General features: G+C 46.2%; 2 protein-coding genes across 3 annotated transcripts in view; one reads left to right on the top strand and one right to left on the bottom strand.

Annotated features, from left to right (window-relative positions):
• The window catches only part of LOC120958566 (bone morphogenetic protein receptor type-1B), a 135,795-nt gene that overhangs the window by 79,036 nt on the left and 33,247 nt on the right, over positions 1-23,512 (bottom strand). The window lies entirely within an intron of this gene.
• Positions 10,172-10,622, top strand: LOC120958570 (serine protease inhibitor dipetalogastin-like). The gene has a single exon (XM_040381463.2). The coding sequence runs from the start codon at positions 10,261-10,263 to the stop codon at positions 10,564-10,566; it is 306 nt and encodes a 101-aa protein (XP_040237397.1). The 5' UTR covers positions 10,172-10,260; the 3' UTR covers positions 10,567-10,622.

Below are 23,512 nucleotides of genomic sequence, written 5' to 3'. Positions count from 1 at the left end.
TAACCCCCTAGCGTGCGTAAATAAAGATTACCATTTGTTTGCCCCTTTATGGATCACGCGATCGCGCTCCGCAGCCATTGAGAGAGATTTGAAAACCTCGAAAAACACACGCCACAACATTTCTAGACCAAAATATCTCGCGCGGGTGGAGGTTACACCTTTGGGCTCCGGCGTTCGATTCGAACCTCAAAAAACGAAACCAAGATACAACGCAAAAGGTTGCTTAAAAAGTGTGCCAAACGGACCATTCTGTTCGTGATCGCGTTTTGCGGTCTTGAGGACACGGAGCTGCTCCCCAAACAGAAATTCCCTTGCGAAAGGGTTCGGCTTCGAAAGAGGCAAACCCGCTTAGGTTCACCCGGAAATGGGCAATATTTTTCTAAACGAGGTGGTATTTATGAGGTATGATCGAGATAGGACAAGAGCCCAAAAGCCCCGTAAAGCTTCAAACCACCACCACGGCGGAAGCGGATGACACTCCGTAAGCCTACACGGTAGGGGAAGGCAGCGCGATCAACGGATTAAGATAAGCAACGAGATCATCCGACGCCGGGGACCACCAAGGGTGTGCCATTCGCCGTATGAAAAGTTTCACCCGCAAATTCATGGGCATTTCCATTCGCGGCCGAGCCCCCTGCGATCGCGATCTCTACTCTCTGTAAACAACAGTTTATTTTTTGTGTTCGCCAAAACAGCACTACGAGGAGAGCAATGTATGTGCGCGCGCGCGCGCTCGCAACATTTGTGCATAAAATTAGCATAATCCGATGTTGTTTTTTTGCAAGAAAACGCACAGCCACGGTCAGTGAAATGAGCGACGGAACGATTATATGCTGCCAGTCGAGCTCATTTGTATTCTTGCGTTCGAATTTTATGAAAAGGCAACTTATCAGAGGGTGCTGTAAACGTGTCCGTTGTTCCATCCAATTACACGCATACACGAGCGTACGGGGAGCCTCTTCAAAAGCTTCATCAAACAGGGTGATAAAGCTGACAAACAACAACAGCGCAGAGAAAACGCGTAACATAAAACACTAAAACACCAATCCATACGAATGTGTCAATTGACGTCGTCTGCTGCTACAGCCAGTAGGGCCAGGGAGAGGAGGGAAAAAGGGGGTTCAAATTTTCACCTTCTCGTGAACAGAAAGGGGTGAAAAATATACTACCATCTTAGATACGCTTAATTATGATGTCAAATAAACTTGATGTACGTCTTGCACTCGGCCACCCTCTCTCGACGGACAACCTCGCCGGAAGCAGTAGCGCGTCCATCTTAAACAAACAATCGTACCCATTCACAGGCAAATGCTGTCGTCCCTTGGTGTCACGAGAGCGTAGGGGTATATAAAGCTACCACCCAAGACGCGCAATAATAGCACGCTCGGTGGCAGCATCGGCACACGGGTGTGTACGACCAACGTTGCCTTCCGCGACTCTACACTCTACAGTGCTGTTTGTGAATTAAACAAACAAACCAATCGAGACGCTGGGGCTGTTAGATGGTTGTTGTTGCTGCTGCTGTTGCTGCTGGTCCTGTTTGTACAGCTCTTCTCTAGCTAAACGCAGCCACCGGTGACAATCCAAACACACACACACACACCCACAACCTACCGTGTCGAGTGGATGTCATACATTTATCGTCTACTTGTTTATATTACTATTACGACAGTGATGCTCATGATCGTAAGAGGGAGGAACTGGACCTGCAAGGGAATTCCTTCAAACACCTGTGTAGCTTTGCTTGACGAGAGAGGAGAATAAAAGCGGAATGTAATGTCGCTTAAATTCTCGGGCTTGACAGTGCAATGTATAGCGTGCTCGCTTGGGACAACAGCCACAAGTGTTGATGTTTTCGATCCAAGCCGAAAGAAAGCAGAAAGTGGAAGAAAGTTTTGAGCTTAGTTTAACTTGGTTATACAGGGCTTTCGAAGCGCAATTTTAAGGTTATACGCCCTCAACTCGCATTACGCTCGGGCGTGTTTGAGCTACGCATCCTCCGGACCATCTTTGGCGGGTGTGTTCGAGCATGGAGCGTGGAGGAGAAGGATGCACCACGAGCTTGCTGAACTGTACGGCGAACCGAGCATCCTGACGGTGGCGAAGGCTGGTAGGATACGATGGCTGGGGCATGTCATGAGAATGCCGGACTCATGCCCCACCAAGAAGATAAGGTGATCGACAGCGATCCCCAGTTCGGCATAAGGCGCAGGGGAGCACAGCGAACTCGATGGCTGACCAGGTGAAGAGAGACCTGACGGAGATCGGGTGTCTGCATGGATGGGAGGCTGCAGCCAGAGACCGAGCATCCTGAAGAATAATAACCGGGCCATGTCACATCGACGTGCTCTAGCGTGAGCAGGCCAACAAGAGAGAGAGAGAGAGCGTCCTCAACTCAACTCCTCCTATACTAGTGTTGGAGCTGCTCATAGAATCACACCGGTATTGGAACGAATGCCTGAGACTTTATCTTGTGACTTGTAACTGGTCTATTCCGAATCCATTCTGGCAATAGATCTCAATGTCTGCATGCATATCAATTGATTCTGGAACTGATCATTGTTCCATATAACCAATCTAGAATCAGTCTTGAGACTGATCTCTAATCTATATCGGCCATCGAGGTAGATCCGGATACAAAATCGATCCTGAAACTGAAAGTGATCCAGAACCCTCATACTATTCTTACCCCCGAATCTAATTCTGAAACCCATACCGGTCCTGGAGCTGATTCTGAAGCCATAACGGTCCTAGAACTGGTGCCACACTTGTATCAGCTCAGGATTTGATTCAGAGCCTGCACCGGAAACTGTACCTGTATCTAAAGCTGCTACAATATTTGGTTCTAGTCAACAACCCATACAGTTCCTACTTAGAAATACAGCCATAGGTACCTAATGTAATGCCCGTTACTTCTTACACAAATTTGTTTACACAGACGAGATTTAAAGCGACAACACCAAATCCCTAATTCTCCCCGCATACATCAGTTTGGTTGCATATCAGTTTACATATCCAGTGTTGTGTAATATTCTGGAACGAAATTTACAACAACAAAAATAAACAAAATATCCGTAACCATAGAAGGTATAAGTGCATCGGTGCGAAAATACCGTGTCCCGAATAAAACCACTCAACCTTCACAACCACCCCGAACACCATTCGATGGCAGCAGCAGCATACACACGCGTGTGTGGTTTCAGGCTTCAAAAGTGACGCACACACAACACAAACTGTGTGACGGGCGGCGGTAATCCCTTCAAGTGCATACTCCACCACCCCCAAATACCGGGGGGAAGCATGAGGGACAGGAGGAGGACGATGATGACACCACCCAACCGTGACCACACAAACCAAAAACCATTCCTCGGACGGGCGGCACTTTTAACTGTAGAAAAACACACAAAACCCTGTGCTTGAGGGACGCAAAAATGTAGTGCTAAGTGACAAATGGAAAACCGCGAACCCCGCATCCCCCCATCCTTTGTGCGCCATAGAACGGATGTTTTTTTTCTTGCGGCACGGAGGGCACGATTCACCCTCCCTCGCTTGTGTGTCAAGTGGAGTGGAAAAGTGACTGCAAACGCGCGCAATGCAAAACCCGCCGCGTTCCGAGCGTACTCGCATGGAGCCGGATCGGAAATTCAATACGGTTGATGTTTCGATGCATGATGGATCTCTTCCGAGAGAGACCGCTGGGTGGTGTGAGCATTTCTTTACGCAACAGGATTGGGGAACACATTTTCCAAACCGTTCGATGGGACGGATTGTTTGTGTGCCGCAACCGTATCAAAGGACGAGAGCCGAGCGCTGACGGTTGAACCTTTTTGCCCCTAATGGGTTTTGATGTTGGCTCGAATGTTGGTCGCTCCCTTTGGCAAGCTGGTACACGCATTTATTTATTGCTAAAAAGCTCCCAGCACCATCCCGCCCGCAGAAATCGGGTGCCTCCCCTCCTCCATAGCTCTTAAATGGGTTTGTGTGAGTTTTATTACTGTGCGCGCGCGGCATTTGTGCATGCGATAAATAATATAATTTTTAAAAGCGCACACCCTGCTCGGTTGCGATCCAATTTTTTTTAACGATTATTAAAAGGATTCATTACATTTTAGTGGGTAATTTGTGCGCCAGGCGAAGCGGGGCACGCATATCATCAATTATCGCGATAAAGATACCGCAAGCCTGGCGGCTGCCGAAGCACAAACACAGGGCAAGAGCGCAAACCCGAGCGGCGAGCAAAATGACACGCGACCTCGCGTACAGTCCCACCAAATGCGGGTGATATTTGTCGTCCACCAACGAGGGGCTGTTGTTAATCGATGGCGGGAGAAATGGACGATCAATGGTTCATGGGTTGCAGGCAGCAAATTTTTAAAAAAAGGAGCAACCTCCGTAGGCCAAAAAACTCCAACAGCCAACAGTGTTCATGCGCAAATGCAAAGCTTCCCCTGCTCGGTGCAACACCTTTTCGTGTTAAATGTTTCACCATCAGTTTTATTTTTTCACTCGTCGATCGAGAAGCCCTTTGGTGTGCGCCCGGATTGGGCCGGAACCATAATTATCGGTCATATTTTTTCACCCATCCCATCCATCCACCCGCTTTGCGCTCCAGCAATGAGTGTTGCAATTTATGGCCGGCAAAAACCGCGATTGGAAGATATCGGCGATCTCAAATCGGTCGCGGTGTAATTACACGCAAACCGGGACCATAGTGTATTACGTGTACAATTAGCGATTATATTTTATTCTGTGCATCCGCGCGATCGGTTTGATCGGACTCCCAATTATCAGCTACGATCGATTGGTTTTGCGAGCAGCGTTTTGTGGAGTGCAATTTTTTAAGAAGCAATTGTGACTTCAATTTCAAGCCCGGCTCGAGTTCATTGGCCACAACCTTTCCTGTGGCTCAATAGATTCTGGCCTCATTAGGAAAACCGCACTCACAATACAGCCCAGTGATGGATAGCTCTAACAGTATGATCGACATCATCTCGTCCATCAGCACGCGAGGGTCAGCAGACGACGAACCTAATGCGAGGGAAAACTGCCTACAAAACAAAGCCAAAAAAAGAGAAACATTCATTATTGTAGGAGAACCTTCTCGCGTGATGCGATTAGAGATCAACAACATTGTTGACGCACCATTACGCGCACACATGGGATATTCAACTCCAACGCCAAAAAAGGGGTTGCTGCTGTCGAGAGCAGAAGAGCGCACCGAAAACTCACGCTGAATCCTTTTGAAAAGTGCTCCATTCTGGTCTTCATCGTGACCTTCTTTAACCCACATGCACACACGCACACGATGCCGTAGCGCCATCGCCAGATCGACCAGATTCGGCGGACCTTGGCGTCAGGGAGACGCGGCGCCTTGTTGACGCCTTTCGAAGTTCATCCCGCCGCGGCCGCCGCATGGGGTTCACCTTTCGGCGCGGTGCGAATATATGTTTTCGGAAACATCCCTTTTTTCTTAACCACCACCACCACCACCATCCCGACTGCGACTGTTACAAAAACGGCCACCGAAACCTGTTTCCTGGATGGGTTTTTCTCTGTTTCGTTGTGCAGTTCATTCAAGCACACAAGCAGCAGTCGAGGTTCTTTTCGGTTTACTTGCCCGCGTTACGTTGCGGTGTTGTTGGGCGTCTTGGGCCGGACGATCTCACTGGTAGCGGCTGTGCGGCGGATGCTGGGTGTATCCCGCGTGTTAGCTCACATTTAGTCGTTTTTAATACATCATAAACATAAAGAAAATATGTATAATCATCGCTCGCGTCCAAGTGCCGTCGGTCAGTCACGAGGGTAACGAGGTAACGGTAGTGGTACGTCATGCTCCACCGGAAAGCGGTGGTCCCGAAAAGCGCCTAAACGGTTCGGAGGTCCCATTACTTAACACTTCCTTCTCGTTACCTTAACGGGCAGTACCACCCCGGTGGTGGGGAGCGTTGTGGGAGCAAAACCAGATTTCCCGTCTGCATGCATCGGGGCGATATTGGTCCGTTCGCCGGAGGGTGATCGCACACCACATCTTGTCAGAACTCGTCCAAGATGAGACCTTCCAGCGAGGGTACGGTTCATAATTGGTGCATGCAGTGACATTTAGGGGCATTTTCCCTAGACCATGTAGCGCTGCTCGGCGCCGCTGCGTGCGTTGTCGACCATGTACAGCGACTAATTAAACACGTGATTCAATGTACATGTACACAGTTGACATGGCAACGGCTGCGTACTATACGCAAATACCAAATGTTACACTTTTTAAAGCGAACTTTTCCACTCGCTTTTAGATTATTGACCTCGTGCGTATTTCCCTATTGGGCAGGTTCGGTAAAAGTGGAGCACCGTTCTACCCCCTTCTTGCTGCTCAATTGCGGTAATGCGCGAAGTACGCCGCAGCAAACCTCGGACGACACTGCGGTAACAAATCCTTTTAGCACTCGCATACCGCACTGTCCCATTTTCTCCCGGAAAAGCGCATTCTGCTACAAAGTAACGGACCGTGCATGGACCTTCCACGAACCGGCAATTGACGTTTGACGAAGCTCGCCCCGCCATTTGTACGGCAATTCCGTGCGCAAACAGCCAAGTGGTGAATCCTTACGTGGAAAGCCTGTTTCACGACCGAAAGGGGGGTCCACTGTCACAGATTTCATTGATTTTTCTTCCCCCGGCGTGTACACTCGCTTCCGATCGACCCTTCCCACCGACCGTAGGAGAAGGTGTTGAGTGACGGGCTGCTGCTGCTGCTTCATCCGCCTAAAAGAAAACATAAACACCGCCACACTCCGAGCTTTCCCGCGAAATTAAAATTCCCATCCAAAGCTAGGACCGTTTTATGGCTGAAGCTTTGGAGTAGTGACTTATGCAAACGTTGCCCGTAATGGACACCCGTGTGTGTGTCGATGGGCGCTCGGACAAATGGCGACGATGAGTCCATTCCGGCACGGCGTTGTTGCCATTGGCGGTCGCCCGATTAGCATAGCAAATGGACCCTGCAGCCGCCCGCGTCAATGGGCCCAATCGGTTTTACATTCCATTTTACTGAAACCGAAACGCGGCGAGGAGAAATTCTCCCGCATCGAGTTTAGACAGGGAGTTTGTCCGCCTTCGCGAACCGCAGCTCCCTGGATGGACAACGCTGAGCGGACGAAGGTCGTTTCAATGAATAGGAATCGACAAATTTACGATAACTGCACATTGATGAGGCTCATTTCTCTGCAGAAATCGATCGACGGGAGGGGGAATATTTACTGTCCGAACTGCCAAACGTGTATCGTTTTGTGAAAGATTTTCTTCGCCTAGCTGAAATCTGACCCGCTTGCCGGTTTGCCCCCTTAGACCCACGTGAGTCTTGCGGCCGTCGTGGCCGTCGGATGCTGGAGATCCTCTCAAGAGCGGACTGCCTTCTGCCGTCACAACACCCACGTTTACGCGATGTGTCGAAATTGGTGGCCGATGGAGCAGATTTTTAATGGGAGATGTGCCACGGAAAGTCCGCTTTAACGGCTCTATCGCCAACGGAATGACTTCTTCGCCCGTGGGTGTGCTGGTGCTTTTTGAATTGAATTAAGCCAGTAGTGGCATATGGTTAAATGGCAAACGCTTTGCAGTTTGAAGTTGCCAAACCGTTGGAGTTGCCTGTTGAGAGAGATTATGTGTCCTCAAGGGAGGGGCAATATCCATCCACAGATACCAAAGCTCCCATCATTTAGGCGTCATTTTGGCCTCCCGCAAAACACTTCCATTTTGTACGCCATCAGCAACCAGCTCGTCCACTCATGCGTCTAATTCACCGAAAGCTCTTACCTGTAAAGAAAGAAAAAAAAGTTCGATGTAAAGTAAAACTCATTAGTATCGCTATTAAGGCATTATGACAGGGTGGCGAGCGAGGGATGGCACAGTTCCCTGACGGCATTAACGAGCATCAGAGCACATTTGCGCGCGGTGACACATTTGACAGGGGGCCCGTTGGCGTAAGCGATTAGTGGTTCTCCACAGTGTGAACACGGTGATTTCGTGGCAACACACTTCCGGCCCCTATGTCGGAGTCGGAGAAGGGAATAGGAGCGCTCGCTATTATAAGAGCAAGAGTTTGCAAGTACCGCTCGCAGCAGCCTTAATGAGAAGCCCACGCGCGGTGTGTCGTGCGCGCACGCACCGCAAAACCCCTTTTGCGCACCACAATGTAGCCATAAAATGGTACGGCTCGTTACGCCTGGCAGCACACTCTATTGCGTAGGCGCATCATCATCATCTCATCATCATCATCGCGTGTGTGTCGCGCAAAGCGAGCGGCGAAAGCAAAAGCTCTTTCCGGGAGAGAGGGCGCATTAAACGTAGGCGACGCCACGCGAGATTGTGCGCGGCAGAGGCGTCGAGAAGGAGGCTGAGGTTGAGAAATGGGATGCTGTCTAGCGGCTGTAGGCTCGGAATTAGTTACCCCGGGGCATGCGATCTTCAAACACTCAGGCGCGCTCATCGTCCTAATTGTTCCACCACTTCCACCACTCCATTACTCTTCCGGATCGTCCTCATCGCGGCCGGCCGGCGTTAATCAATATCTTGTTGCATTGCACACACCGCAGCAGACAACAACTACATCGAACACTGTTGGCAGTCTTCCCAGGGCGACAGGAAGATAAGCGATCGGCAATTAAATCCTATCGGAACCAGCGCGCACCATCCCGCAAGCACAGCGCTTCGCGTAATAACTTTTCACGTGCGCGATGACTTACTTAGTGCACGCGGAACGGGAAAGAGATTTATTCCCCCTATTTCGAACCGTTGCAAAGCCGAGCGTCTTCTTTGTGCCGATTATTTATAGAAATCTCATTAAACGATAATTTGTAGCATGATTAATCATTACAGCTCGCGCAGAACACCGCTATCCAACGCAGTGCAGAAGAAGATTCACTTAAATTAAAAGAAAATATTATTAACCCTGTCACGTCGCTCATCCCGCTCTATCCCGCAGAGCTTATGTACGATGAAAGTGGGCATCATATCTTTGTCTTTTCCCGCCTTGCAGGATGCATTAAAGCGAATTATTGCACGCTTCCTCACAGCAACACTGCTGCACACGAGAGAGTGTGGTTAATTTTAAATCACGCCGATTGCCGTTAGGGCAGCAGGCAAGTGCAGTGCGAGAGATTTAAAGCGGGAAAACCAATGTTTTCACACCACAAACCGGGGTAAAGTGAGTCGATCCAAAGGGCTGGCGGGCTGTCAAGGGATCACGTGAGACGCGTGTCATCCGCTTGTTTGCGCGCACAGCTCGCTGTGCTCCTCCGAGGATCGGGTGACGTTAATTAGCATTTTGATCGACGTTTTCCTGTCCCAACGTCACTGGAGGAAGCGGGTGCGTGGGTTGAAGATTAGTTTCTTAACAGCGGCAGGAAAGGGATTCGCATCCGGATCTGTCGCAGGAAGATGTGTATGTGTCTTTTTACGCGCAATATTGCACCCTCACGCAGCAGTCACAGTCGTCGTGAGTGCAACAGTACACCAGGCGAGCGTACTCACATTACAACTTCTGGTTTGTTTTATTTGCTCCGCACATCCGTATGCAACCTCGGTACGCAAGTACATAATTAATATTGATTGCTGCACTACTGGTGCAAGGATTACGGGTTCGATTTATTGCACAACCCTTCAGGCGTAGCCTTCCGATCTGACCTGCCTGAATGACACACTCGAAGCGAAAATGCTTTCTTTTAACAAATAATCAATGTAAAATCTGTTCCGAACCGATCAATTTTCTCTCTTTTCTCTCTCGCACGCTGTAACGTATAATTTGAAGCACAAAACTAACCCCTGCACAGCCCCGTCACTGCACCCGTGGACCGTGTCAAACACTGTACTTAACTGTAATGGACACGGGCACACGGCGGGGTCAGCAGTGATGCCGATGCCGCACATAGTTAGCGCATAGCACCAAACCCCGGGCCAACCAAAACAAATCAGTCGTAATTACAATCATTTCTTAGTAAAAACATTACTCGCGTGGCCCTGGTGTAGCGGCAAATTATCCAGCCCCTCTGGTGGTGCTGGTGTTTAAATTGTGTACGCGGAATACATTTATTAATGTGGCACCAAAAAATAAAACCGTGTAAATAAATTACGTGCAAAATGATGGGGCTTGGCGTGGTATAAAAACGCGCCCCGGTGTGCTGCTCAGCCTAAAACCAGAGGTGCAGGGTGAGATCTCTCCTGCGTCTACCGAGAGTTCTACGTTGCGAAGAAACAACCATTTTTATCAGCATGAAGCTGGTCACGATTGTTCCGGTGGTGGTGGTTCTGTTTTGCCTGATGGCCGCAGCCAGCGACGAGAATGAAGCGGCAACGGGCAGATCGAGGCTTTCACCGAAACGACCGTCCACCCCGCGGTGGAACCTGTCAGCAAAGCCCTGCGCGTGTCCCCGCACCTACAAGCCGCTCTGTGCCAGCAATGGCCAAACCTACAACAATCACTGCGCGTTCAAGTGCGCCAAACAGCTTAACGCCACGCTGTCGGTGAAAGCGCAGGCGCGCTGCGACGAACCGGACGTACGTGACATATTGGTTTGAGTACAATAGTGTGCACAGCACAGAATACAATGGATCGAAATAAATGATTAACAGAATGCTTGAGAAGATTTGATTTGATTATAATTTCGCTCGGTCCACATTCCAGCGCACCGTTTGCGTATTGCGCGGGCTATAAAAAAGAAATAGTTCGACCAGGTGCGCACTAGTTTTGGGGAGAGAATGAGTGCAGGCCGTGCTGCTGCTACTGCTGCTACTACCGTAATCTGCGTCCTTCTGGTCGCCAGTACGCTTGTGCCCGCCTGTGAAGTTGGCTACTTTCCGACGGAACTTTGCTGCTGCACCATGCACTACAGTCCGGTGTGTGGCAATAACAACCGGACCTACCATAACTACTGCATCCTGCGCTGTATGCGCATCCGGGTGAACCGCACGCTCGAGATGGTACACCGGTGGGAATGTGGAACGACGCCGGACGAACGAAAGGCGCTCGACCTTGCTGACGAACCCTGGGTTAGTGATCCCCACGCGGATCAGATAAACGATACGGATTTTCACTGGGAAAAGTATGCAAACCTAGATTAGCAGGTGTGTGTGTGTGAGATTGGTGTGTTTAGGTGTTGAGAAGTTAGACAAGGTGCAAGTGCAAGAAACCCTCGATCCGGTCAACGCGTGTAAATATACTTGCCCCAATGAAGCTAGCGAGTTGGGATTGTAATTTTTAGGACGTGTGTTTATCACTCAATCGCTTGCCCAGTTGCCTCTTTTGCTGCCTCTATCATTAGATTCACTTTAGCTCTGCTTCCGTTAAACGCTACAACCCACGGCAAAGTCCTCCCTCGAAAAAGCCCAACAACAATCATGATACCATGTAATTATGTGCTTTTTTTGGGGAGCGTCTTCTTCACTCTCTCTGTGTCTTGCCTTTTTTTCTTTATCTGTGCCTCGCCGTTTTCTGTATATCTGAATTAAGCGCATGTTCATCGAAATAGACGGCGGTATTAGCTCGATTGATCAGCGGGGACCCGGTCGCGATCCTTCCTGCTAGAGACAGCCTGGGAAGTCGACTAATGACTGGGCCGTCTAATCGTCTCATTTCTTACGGATTATAGCTTCGGCGGCTCGTGGCTCGCGGCGGCAGAACCAAAACCTCAAAAAAATGGTTGTCGGCAAAAGAAAAATGACAAACAATTGATTCGAAAGCTTTCGTCAGGTGTCACGCGCGTCAGCGTGGACGATACTTGCTGATGGTATGCGATTAACGCCCCGCTAACGCCTCCGAAGGACAGCAAAGACATTCCGAAACAGTCAAAATTTGCATGCCGCAAAAGCTCGCACGAATCATGTTGCCTAAAATTAAAATAAAATAAAAAAGGGGAAAAATGCTTCACCAACATACGGGCGAACGCGATGACAATAAGTTGACAAATTGAACACAATGTCCACTGGAGTGGAGTAGAAATACATTTCCAAAGTCTTTATCGCGAAGCTAGCAAATGGCCAGGCAGCTGCTTGTGTTTTTTTGTTGTAGTCCCGGCACCCGTGTCGGGAGTCTTTAGCTCGGCAAGATATGTATATTACATTTTATAAATAACCCTACCGAAACACACTATTGGCGTCTCAAAACGGGCCACTTTGGGGCGTACTCGGGTGGTGCTCTGGTTTTGCTGGCATTGCTGAGCCGGGGCAGCGATCGATAAACAGGCCCGATACAGGGGAGCTCGTCATAAATATGGGTGTTAGAATCGTTATCATCTACTTATACCGTGTTAAAACTGAAACCTCATCCCCCCAGTAACTTACGATGATCAAACCTGTGTCTGTACGAATTTTGGGGGCTTTTTGTATGGATTGGCTACCTCCCTAACCATACTTAACGCAACAGTTTATGGAAGCATGGAAAGCACAACACAAAAAAAAATATTTTGACCATAATCACCCAACCTTGAAAGTGGTCCCCGGACGTACCACCCTTTCTGGGGCTAACAACTGATCAACAAAGTGATCGTCAAATTTGTACTTTTTTTCTTTTTTACTTTTGCTGCTCTCGTGGCCCAGACTTTACATATATTAATGTGGCGCGTACTCAGATTATTATATTTCCCCACTTTTTTGTGAAGCCCAGACAGACAAATTTATGACGCATCCCCTATTACGGAGGGTGGAACGGATATACCTTTATTAATTTGTTGCCTGATTCGTCGGTTAGAGGTGTGAAATATTTTAATCTTCTAATTTGCCACACGTCATCCAGCTCGGCACTGTCGGGAGAAGAGAAGGTACACAAAACATGCTTTTTATCTCATTTGGAGGCATCAAATCGATGCAAAGATAAGCTCACGCGATTGATAATCGGAGGAGGGGGGTTCGATAAATAGTTGCCATTAGTGCCTACGACTAGTATTAGCGACAGTGCGATAGCCCGACAGGAGTGAGCCCATCATAAATTGCTGCTAGCCCATTGTTGTGAAACAATTTTATCGCATTAAGCACGGCCAAATTCATGTTCCTACTATTAATTAGAGAGGCTAATGAAACGGGCTAATGATGATGGCTAGAATGGATTGAAATTGCTATTGATGTGTTATATGGGGGTTTACGGAAAAGAGAAGCTTTTCAATGATCTTGAATTATACACCTTTAATAGCAAAATTTATGCAGCGTTGAGTTAAATCTCTAAAGCCATTTTTCATCTAATAAAACAGAACCTAATCTCTATCATTTTGAATTCCATCATTATTATATGGCAAATGTTACTTTTGGAGGATGATAACTTTGTCGTGCTCAATAAGCGGTAGTATGAAGCTAATAGTACTGAAATGTTAAGCCTAATGGAGATCATTACGTTACACCGACGATAAGTCTACATACTTACTTATGTAAACTTACTTTGATGATATTAAAATATTTAATTTCACTTATGTAAATCCTGTGCAACCCGGTGAGATGTTATCAAATAAACCTAACCAGTGGATTTTTTCATTATTTACAAATCAGAATTAAACTATTTTACATACAAATCCACACTGCTTAAACACACTTTTTTTTAAGCAGAAGCCATCACTTGAACCGTCGACAGTGCGTCAAAACAGGCATCAACCGCATCAAATGTTCAACAAACAAACCCCCTGCTAAACGAGGGACGCAACGCAAATAAACATAAATTTAATTAGGTGTTTAATTTACAATCACTTCCCCAACCGGGGATCGATCGGGCTCGATTTTTGATCACATAAAGCTTCGTCGCAGCAGCTTTCCTTGCCATTTGCTTTTCCTTTTCCGTACGCTTCTTAACGATCGCCACGACCAAACAGGGCCATCATCACACGGTCACCAATTCTTGTGCCAGCAGTTTACCAGTTTCCCCTTCCGTCGATGTCTTAAAATTGGAGTTAATGGGGAAAAAAAGAACACAGACACACCACACACAGGAACCGTGTCACTCGAGGCATGTCCGCACCACTACAGAGGGTGATCGGGTCTGTCATCCCGCCGTGGCGTCGCAAAACCACGTCGAGACACCGAGATCGGGAAAGAGACTCGAAGAAAATCAGCGCGCGCGCGCGCGATCGCGAGCGCGTACTCGCAGACACGTAGCATAAACGAGCATAAATCGAATGCAATTGGGAGGATACGGAGGGACAGGGCTGTACTGCAACAACACCGTACCCCGGATGGTAACAAACGAATCGATATATGTATGTGCCGGCGGTAGTGATCGCAAGGAAACGGCATCCCATCGAACGGCGAAAGATGGATGGGAACGATCTGCGGTTTGCTGTGTGTCTGTTTTTGTTGTTTTTCATTCCCCAGTTGTTTATGCTAGCTTTCGTTCGGTGTAGGACTCAACAGTGAGGTCAAGGTTTCGACACTGGTCGCCATCTCCAACCCTTCACCTTCCCGGTGGATGTGCCTGTTGTTCGATTCGTGTTCGATTCGTTGTTTCGAGTGTCCATTTCTCGGTGTGCAATTGAAGTCAAAGCATAAGTCCACAGCAGCATAACTAAAGAAACAAAAACAAAATGTTGAAAAGGCGAAAAGAAAAACCCCTGAAACATATAACAGGGCGCGCAGAGTGGGGCGATAGGCATAGCCCAAGGAGTGGGTGCGAAAAGACAAAAAAAAGCACAAAAACAATACCCACCGACGAATGGTACGTGGTTTGCTCGCGGAAGGCGACAAAATGTCGTACATAAATAAATTATTTTAAATAAAATCAATTCCATTCAATTGCTGGTGACGGGTACACATGTCCTTATCTTTTTCGGCGCAAGGGAAAAGGTCGACCGGGGATTGTGCAGGGAGAGGCATGTGGTGGCATCCGCAGGGATTAGCGTTGGAATTGGTGGATAACAATGGCACAGTGGCACAGCAAAAGGACACAATCGGAAGCAATTTTGATATTGAAGAATGTTTTCGAACAATTCGAAACCGACAACGAGTTCGTCGCTTGCGTTGTAGCAATAATGCAATTTTAAATCCGGTTCGAAGGACCAAAACTTAAGTTTTCGAACAATTCGAAACCAACAACGAGTTCAACACTTGCGTTGTAGCAATTGTGTAATTTTATATCCGGTTCGAAGGGCTAAAACTTACGCACAAGGATGGCGGCCTTCCAATGACTATTTCTAGTATTTTTGCTACATTATTTTATCTAATTAAATTAATATAAATTTCATTCACCCCCAATCCGTGTTATTTCTCATATTTTGGAGGCTAAACCTTATCGTAGATTCTAATTGTGCCATATAACATTGGTTTGTTCTCACAGTGCCGATCTCTTCGTTCCCTGTACAACGATCCACACGATCAATACTAAGCAATCTTCACAGACACAAACGACAACGAAAAAACGAATCAACCAACCACGGAAAAGGGCGACGGTTAAAATACGACACCGCCACTGCTTTATGCTGCCTTCGTTACACCGTTCAGTTTTTCGCGAACGCTTTAATCCTCTCTTCCCTTCTTCTATTTCGCACATTCAGCGTTCGAATCTTGTGCTTCGATCGCTTGTTTTTCGTCCCGAACTCTTCGCCTTTTGGCCCGTTTTTTGTGCTCTCGTTGTTGTCTGCATTGTTGCTGGTGTTGCTGCTACTCGTAGAATTGTCATTCGTACAGGGAAAAAACCTTGTGTTACTTCAATTAGCAGCAAAAACACTAGCGATCGATGTAGTAAGGGGAAAGTGCGATCATTTGTTGCAAAACGGGAGGGTTGAGAGCACAGTAACTAACGAGGCCAGTCCGCAAGGAAACAAGAGGTTAAGGGAAACACGGTAACAATTCACAAAACCCTAGATCCCTGTCTGTTCCGTTGTTCCATTCTTCAGGGGGCGAGCAAACACGGAACACACGTTGGTGTTTGGGACGGCCATTTTCTTCCGTTTGCAGCAACACTCCGCCATGACAATGTTTTACGCCATCGCCACCTTTGCGTGCGCGTTAATGCAGTAAAAAGCGTGCAATCGTCGTGGGTTTTGCAAATGTTTTGCGAAATGCAGCGCCTGGCAATGTAAGCAAGAGAGAGAGAGAAATAGAGAGAGAGAGACACTGCGCAGACTGCATCTAATTTGGCCGATAACTGGCCTCGCTGGTTAAATCACCCGGAAGGCGTTGGAAACGATCAATTTGCACGGAGCGCACATAAAGGAAACGTTGATAATTTCCCTCCCCATTCGCCCTTAATGAACGGAATGGCAGCAGCAGCAGCGCACCATAGAAGAAAAAGGGTGCGTTTGCAAAGATTATTAGCTGCAGCTGCAGGAGCGTGTGCAGAGCAAGAGGAACCAACGCCTGTGTACTACTGCTACTACTACTACTACGCGTCTTGGAAGTGTAATCGTGGCGAGAAAATTATGATCAAACGCAATATACGCAATGTACGCAAAACTGGACTCTGGTTCCTTTGCGTCGTACTCGTCGTCGTCGTCGTCGTGCACCATGCAATTGCGCCCGTGCTGAAGTGTGTACATGGTAATTAAAATCGATAACTTGTGCACATTGAAAGATCGAACCAGCTGGGGCCCCTGATTTATTGGCTGCTTGTATCGATAAGACGTGAGTGCATCGCAATACAACGAGCAAGGTTGGGCGGCGCAAGAACGGGCAAACAAACATCAAGCCAGGGCAGGAAATGGGCCAGAGCACAGCACACATCATCCTCCATTCGTGCGAGTAGGACGTTCAGATAATCGATCGATAGGCAAAAGATTGAGGCTATGATCAAGATTGATTTCGGAAGGCAGCACGCACCCGGTTCTCCGGCACGCACGATGGATGCATGTTCACAAACGTGTTTTACGAAGCAATTGACTTTTTCTTGGAGTTTTCATCGTGGTAGGGAAGAAAAAAAAAGGATTTTTATTCCTATCCAACAAACCGGGGCGCAGAAAAATGCCATTCAACCATTCCTATCTTGAAATCTACCATCAAACAGCACAACCACACACTTTATTTGGTGCGTGAGACGAACAAAAAAGGAACCGCCGCCAATTCCGTTCGGACTTGCGTGCCAAAATGTGTCATTCGGGCTCTGGCTGGCAGAAAGGCTCGATTCTTGCTACAAACAAAGGCACTGAAAAATGCATCCTATTTACGCGCATCTCGCGATATGCACGCAGCGGTGTTTTGTGGCAAATGCCACGACACGATCGCATCACTACCGCGCGTTGCGACCGTGCACCCATCGGCACCAGCAAAGCCGACAACAAACAGGAGAACATTTCCCTCTCCTCCTCCCTCTAGTGATGGAAGGTGTGAACATATTTTTTTCTCCTTTCACCCGACACTTTCGGAAGCCCAGAACAGGAACCAAACGCGGTGAATCGTTTAAAAGCCGCCGCCCCGTTCAAAAGAATGGACAGTATGTGAAGGGCACACAAAAAAGCGTTCTCGATTTATGTCACTCTTGGGAAGGTAAAGATCCACCACAAAGCTGTTTAACACTCTTGATAGACGGACACATTTCTGTATAATTGTTCGCTGTGCTGTTTTACACGGCATTTGTTGTGTTCACACTTCTTTTTTGTATGTGTGTTTGCTTTTTTAACGAGCAAATAACTTCTAACGTCGGGATTCCTTTCCTCTGGATGTAGCAGGATCGTATCGAATGTGACGATTTTGGCATTACAGGGTTCACACTTTATCTCAAGACCGCGGGACCCCTTCCCGAATCTGTCTTAGCCAAAGCCAAGATTGCGGTATGATGCTTGAAATCGTTGATGATACCTGAATTCATCGGATGCAATGCTGAATCTGCGGCACATTTCTCGAAACACACTGGTCCGCGCCGAGGACATGCGGTCGAATATTTTTTTACACGGATAACCTTTGTGTACATCAGTCTATTAGAAACACTCAATTATCCTTTTCGTTTTTTTACCAAAAAAAAGACAATTTAATAAAATGAGTGAATGCATATTTGTTTAATTAAAATATTTACAAGTGTTGAGAAAGTAGTTTGAACTGTTTAAATAATCTTTTCTGGTAAAAACACGAAAAAATAATGCACTGTTTTCAGTACACTGATGTACACAAAGGTTATCCGTGTAAAAAAATATTCAACCGCATGTCCTCGGCGCAGACCAGTGTGTTTCGAGAAATGTGCCGTAGATTCAGCATTGCATCCGATGAATTCAGGTATCATCAACGTTTTCAAGCATCATACCGCAGTCTTGGCTTTGGCTAAGACAGATTCGGGAAGGGGTCCCGCGGTCTTGAGATAAAGTGTGAAACCCTGTAACAGGCTCCTCCTGCATGTGATCATGTCATCTATAGCTCAGTTACTCAAATTTAGTATTGTGTACGGAGCTCTAGATCCACAGTAAGTCCTCTTTTCTTTAAAGCAAGAGTTCAGAGGTTGCTGTCATATTCCATACATGTAACATACACAGGGAGTTCACATTAGGAGTTAAATTGAGCAACAATGAGCATTATTGAGCTAGAATGAACATGAAGAGTTACCTTGAGTTTAAGGCACCGAGAGCTTCCAGAGCGAATTTGAGCAGACAAAGTTACATTGAGCTTTGCAGAGCTAATCTGAGGTAGCAGAGCTACATTGAGCTACATAAGGAATACAGATCTGCATTGAGCATCGAAATTGAGGTCCAAGAGCGTGCGGAGCTACACTTAGCTTATAATGCTGCTTAGAGCTTGAGGAGCTATATTGAGCCTGAAGAGTGCATGGAGTCATCACCTTTTTTTAATGTCATAGACGTTCACTCCTTTTCAACAAACCACTTCGCGCAAACCAACCCGCGGATTGCAGCACGCTTAAACGTTTGACATTCCAAATTTAATGATCCTCAGTATCGTATCTTCCTGTTGAAATTAACGCTTAACTGATCACTTTATCAAGCTAGCAACACATTTTAAGAAAATTACATTGTCCTCCTCAACTATCCTTCTTCGCAGTCAAATAAAGATGCATAACTATCTTCATTATCATTGATTTGTTTTTGGTCATACATCACCCAACTACTTCACAGTTCCATTCCACAAAACTGATAGATCTAGATTCGCACCATCTATGCGCCGCAATGATCTTTTCCGTGGAAACAAACCGAACGGTTCCAACATATACACTCGTTCGCTAAATCACGCTCCATCTTAACTGCTTCTTCGAAACATCGGATAAGACGTTGCCCCTCCGCCATCGTGTCATATATCAGGGGCAAGAGACGATCTAGTGTGTTAAATTTCGGCGAAAGATCAACGGCGATAATGCCCGAGAAGTGAGGCGTCAGGGAACAGAGTTTACCTTGACATACGCGTTTTACCCCTAATAGGAAGCGTCTCATGGTCGTAAAAACCGCATCGCAACGTCGGCCCTTAAATCCGAGATACCGCTTAGCACACAAGCACACAGATTTTATTGCTTCCCTCTAGTATGCCTGCTCGCACCTTACCAGCCATCAAAACCATATCAGTCACCATCCACCCAAGTGGTGAGAAGAACCGTGCGACAAACGGAAAAATCCCACGACGAACGACCCCGAAGACGGCGAAGCCGACGAGAACGAGCATTATCAAGATTTCACCACAAGAATCCACCACCTTTTTTTCGGGTGCAATTGGAGAGGAATTATACAAACAAGCAAACAAAAAACAGCATCATCGGAAGGTACACACTGCAGTGGTGGATTTCGCCGACACCGGCCGGTGTCTTAAATTAATCGATCTGGTGTCCGAAAAACCGCCAACAACAACCGCCGGAGCGTAACCCCACGAGCGTGTTCTACTTTAAAAGCATTTCCTTGTACGATTACGCGCAGAGGCAGCGCGAACGGAAGAAGAAGGACGCAAGATATTTCCCTGTCGAGTTGTTTCGCTTGAAAGATGATTAAATACCTTCGATCGCGGGCTGAAGATCGATCGAGATTTCTCATTATCTACATCAGGATAAGTAGATACACATTCCTTCCGCTGCGCAATCAACATTTTTATTCCACCCAGGTCCCAGACGTCCGGTTGATGGTGGAATTTAAAAGCGAAGAAAATTGTTAAAGATAATTTTAAAAGACGCTTTTCGATCAGCCCCACCCTACATTGATGAGCCAATTTTGATCATTCGCAAACACCAAGCAACCAACCAACACCCAAGCGAGCGCGTCACGGTGATGATGGAAAGCAATTAACTTGTCATTAAATATGACATTTATTAATTGGATCAACTACTGCTCGCGATCGAGAAAGTGATCACTTGGACGGTATTTTTAAGGTTCGTGTTTTTCACGGTATTTTCTGTCGTCCATTTTTTTCATGTAATTTTGCTTAGTAAGATGTCCCATTTTAAACCGCCATCCCAAGCAAGTCGGAACGGGAAAATGTACTGAAAATATTCAGCGAATAATTTAGCTTTCTTGCACGAACAGGATGCCGGATATTGGCAAACGTTTTTGCTGCATATAAACTAGAACTCACATAAATCCTATAGACTCGTGCTATAAAAAAGCAGACAAAAGCGCAGCATAAAATGGTGCATAAATTTTCCCCCGCTCTACCGATACCGAGAGTTCCACCGTTAAAAGCTCGTCCCATTTCATTCATATATTCATACGTTCGCTTTGTTAGAGATTGCCTTTGGCCCCCAACAACACTCCCACACATACACACAATAGACCGGCCCCTTTTTCGCACCCTCGCACCAATCCCCGTAACCCGTGGCGGTGGGTGTTTTTCATGGACTCGTTAATTTAACTTTATTTCCAAATTCATCGCTTTATTCTAATCGAGTTGAGGCTGAACACTCCCGAGCTCCTAACAAACCATCGCCATTTCTTTCAGATCTAGCTCATCTCTTTTTTTTAAGTTATTTTTTTATCAGCTGAAGCCGTATTGGTCCAGGCAGGCAGGAAAGGCTTCGCGAGGGAAACAAACGAGCCCAGTGGGGAAGTGACACACGACCGTCGAGATCAATGGTTGCCTTCGATTTGCCAAACCATTTCGATCGAATCATTCCTGAAGCAACAAACTGAACACTACCGCGGAAATAAAGACACACAAACCCCCCCCGGGGGCATGAGCTGTCCAGGGGAGAGCTTGCTTGAGACAACAATCTGGCACGAATTTGGAAATAACACTCCTTCAATGAAAACGGCTGATCCCATATCTACACTATGATGAATGCAAAACTAAATCTTAAAGTTATACTTTTGCGCGTAAAAAAACGGCCAAATGCAAAACCTTGCCCAAACGGGTTGCCAAACGGGGCGCAATAAAAACTAGGTCCCACCACGGGGGGGGGGGGGGAGTGTACATAGCTTGTGTGCGTGTGAGCATGCATGGGGGGATCAAGATCAGCACTCGACGACCGGTTTTCGGTTTATGATTGCTTCAATTAAATTCATCGTAAATTATCCTCACCTGCGTCCGCGTACACACCCATTGCCCCACCGATCGACCGGCGACGACGATGTTTGAAATAACATTTATGAAGTCGTAAAGTGGAAATCAAATCGTAATAATTGATAATAAAACAGCGAAACCTTCTGCATAAAATATGCTCTATCCCCGCGTTGGCTGGCGTAAGGAAGAATAATGATCGAGCGAGCAGCGTGCTGGCTTTGTTTGAGCAGCATGAGACACAAAAGGACACGGATTTATATTCGGATCACGCTCTTCGGTCGTCCGCTGAGTTTGGGTTAATTTGGCAGAGCTAACCAAATCTAACGCGCGGGAAGATGGATGCGGTGCAGGTGTAGTTTTGCATATGAATCGCATCTGCGAGAGAGGACGAGCTTTGCCAAGGTTTGGGAAGAATAATTGCCCAAGATATCTCGTAACGTTCCTGGGTGCTCAGGTAAGGTCAAACTTCCTGTTGTTTATTTATAAACCTTCTTTTATAAATGTCCATTTAGTGATCAGGTGAAGACGAGCAAGACTTGACGAACAAGACTGCATAATATTTCTGATATTTCGTGCCACGATCTTACAGGGTTTAATAGTCCAATAAACAACTGTCCGCTTGTTTATAACAATTGTCTTTTTGAATAAATACCAGTGTCTACCACTTGATCACACAACAGCTAGTGTAAGCTACGATGTCCAATTTATCATCATCATTATCATCATCATAATTGTCATCTTCGATTGCAAAACTGTCAACCGTGCACAATTCAGAATTAACAAAATGAATAAACAATATCATTTACATCTTTAACCATATTTAATTTTGAATTAATCATATAAAAACAAAATGTGCCGAATCTGACAGTATGAAGATGACGATTGTGTTATTAAAATGGACAGCGTAGCTAACACCAACTAACGTGGCATCAATTCGTCGACAGCGATGTTTATTCAAAAAGACAATTGTTATAAACATGCAAATAGTTGTTTATTGGACTGATAAATCCTATAATCAATCTAGGCCTGCTGTTGCCTCTAATATACTAAGCTTGAATATCTCCGTGGTTCACTTTGCACTAAGTGGACCTTTAATAGGTTAGTTGACTATTTTAGATGACATTTAAGCCTGTTGATTGACATGTTAGTAAAATTACTAGGAAAAAAATTCTAAATCTCCTTCTCTGTTTTGATATTTATTATTACGTGACAATTACGGGTATTCCCCAATATACGCTATTACTGGGTTTTCCAAGCCAGTTTTGAATGTAAACATTGATATTCACCGCATCGAAGATGTTTTTCAACAGCTGTCAAATGGTTTATTTGTTTCAAAATGAAAATTCAGTTTCAACACATGATTTTCAACACATAACAAAGGACTGTCAAGGTCAATCCAGCTTGAGTCGTGTTGAAAATCATACTGAAGAAATTAAAAATTATTGTGATAGAAATGAAATGTCAGATCGATGTGGAACAACATTTTGCATGCGGTGAATAACAACGTTTACATTCGAAACGTGAATATTAGCGTTAGTCGAATTTCGAGGTTCTCAGTCAAATTGTGGCTAACTTTTCGTATAATTTGGCTTGAAGTAGTAGGTTGTAGCCAATAAATTAGTTAATTGATATGATTTAAACTAGAAACTGTATTTTTTTATTTTTTAAAATGGTTTTTATAATTCGACCTAAAGGGTATTTATTTGGAATTTGACAATTTATGTGTCAAATCAGTACAATTTGCCCAAAGAACTGTCAAATTTAGAAAAAAAACTGTACAGCGAAATCGCGTACCTCACGTTCAGCGTACATCGCGTTTCGAGCATTACCTGTAATTTTACTTGAACCTAGATTCGATCGAAGGAGCGCAACGAACCTGGTACATTTTGATCTTCTAAATTGAAATCCTACCGTAACTGTCAACTCTTCAACAACACCAGGGCCAGGATGATCGGATGAAGTCTTCGAATGCATTCCAAACAAAGTGTCTGGCACATTAATTAATATGAGCATCATGCTGCTAATTACCGAGCGAGCATAAATCATACTACCTCACGGAAGTGCGTCACACGTGATTAGAGACGTCCTCACAGTGTGACACACAGACAGAAACCTACACAAGCCAACAGCAAAATTCCAGCAT

The sequence above is a fragment of the Anopheles coluzzii genome, chromosome 3, assembly GCF_943734685.1.
Source record: "Anopheles coluzzii chromosome 3, AcolN3, whole genome shotgun sequence".
Taxonomy (NCBI): Eukaryota; Metazoa; Arthropoda; class Insecta; order Diptera; family Culicidae; genus Anopheles; species Anopheles coluzzii.
Note: the sequence above shows the minus strand (reverse complement) of the source record. Positions and strands in the feature narration are given on the sequence as shown.

Bases quoted from the DNA above. Each gene is read 5' to 3' on its own strand.
- LOC120958570 (XM_040381463.2), top strand. From the start codon at position 10,261: ATGAAGCTGGTCACGATTGTTCCGGTGGTGGTGGTTCTGTTTTGCCTG.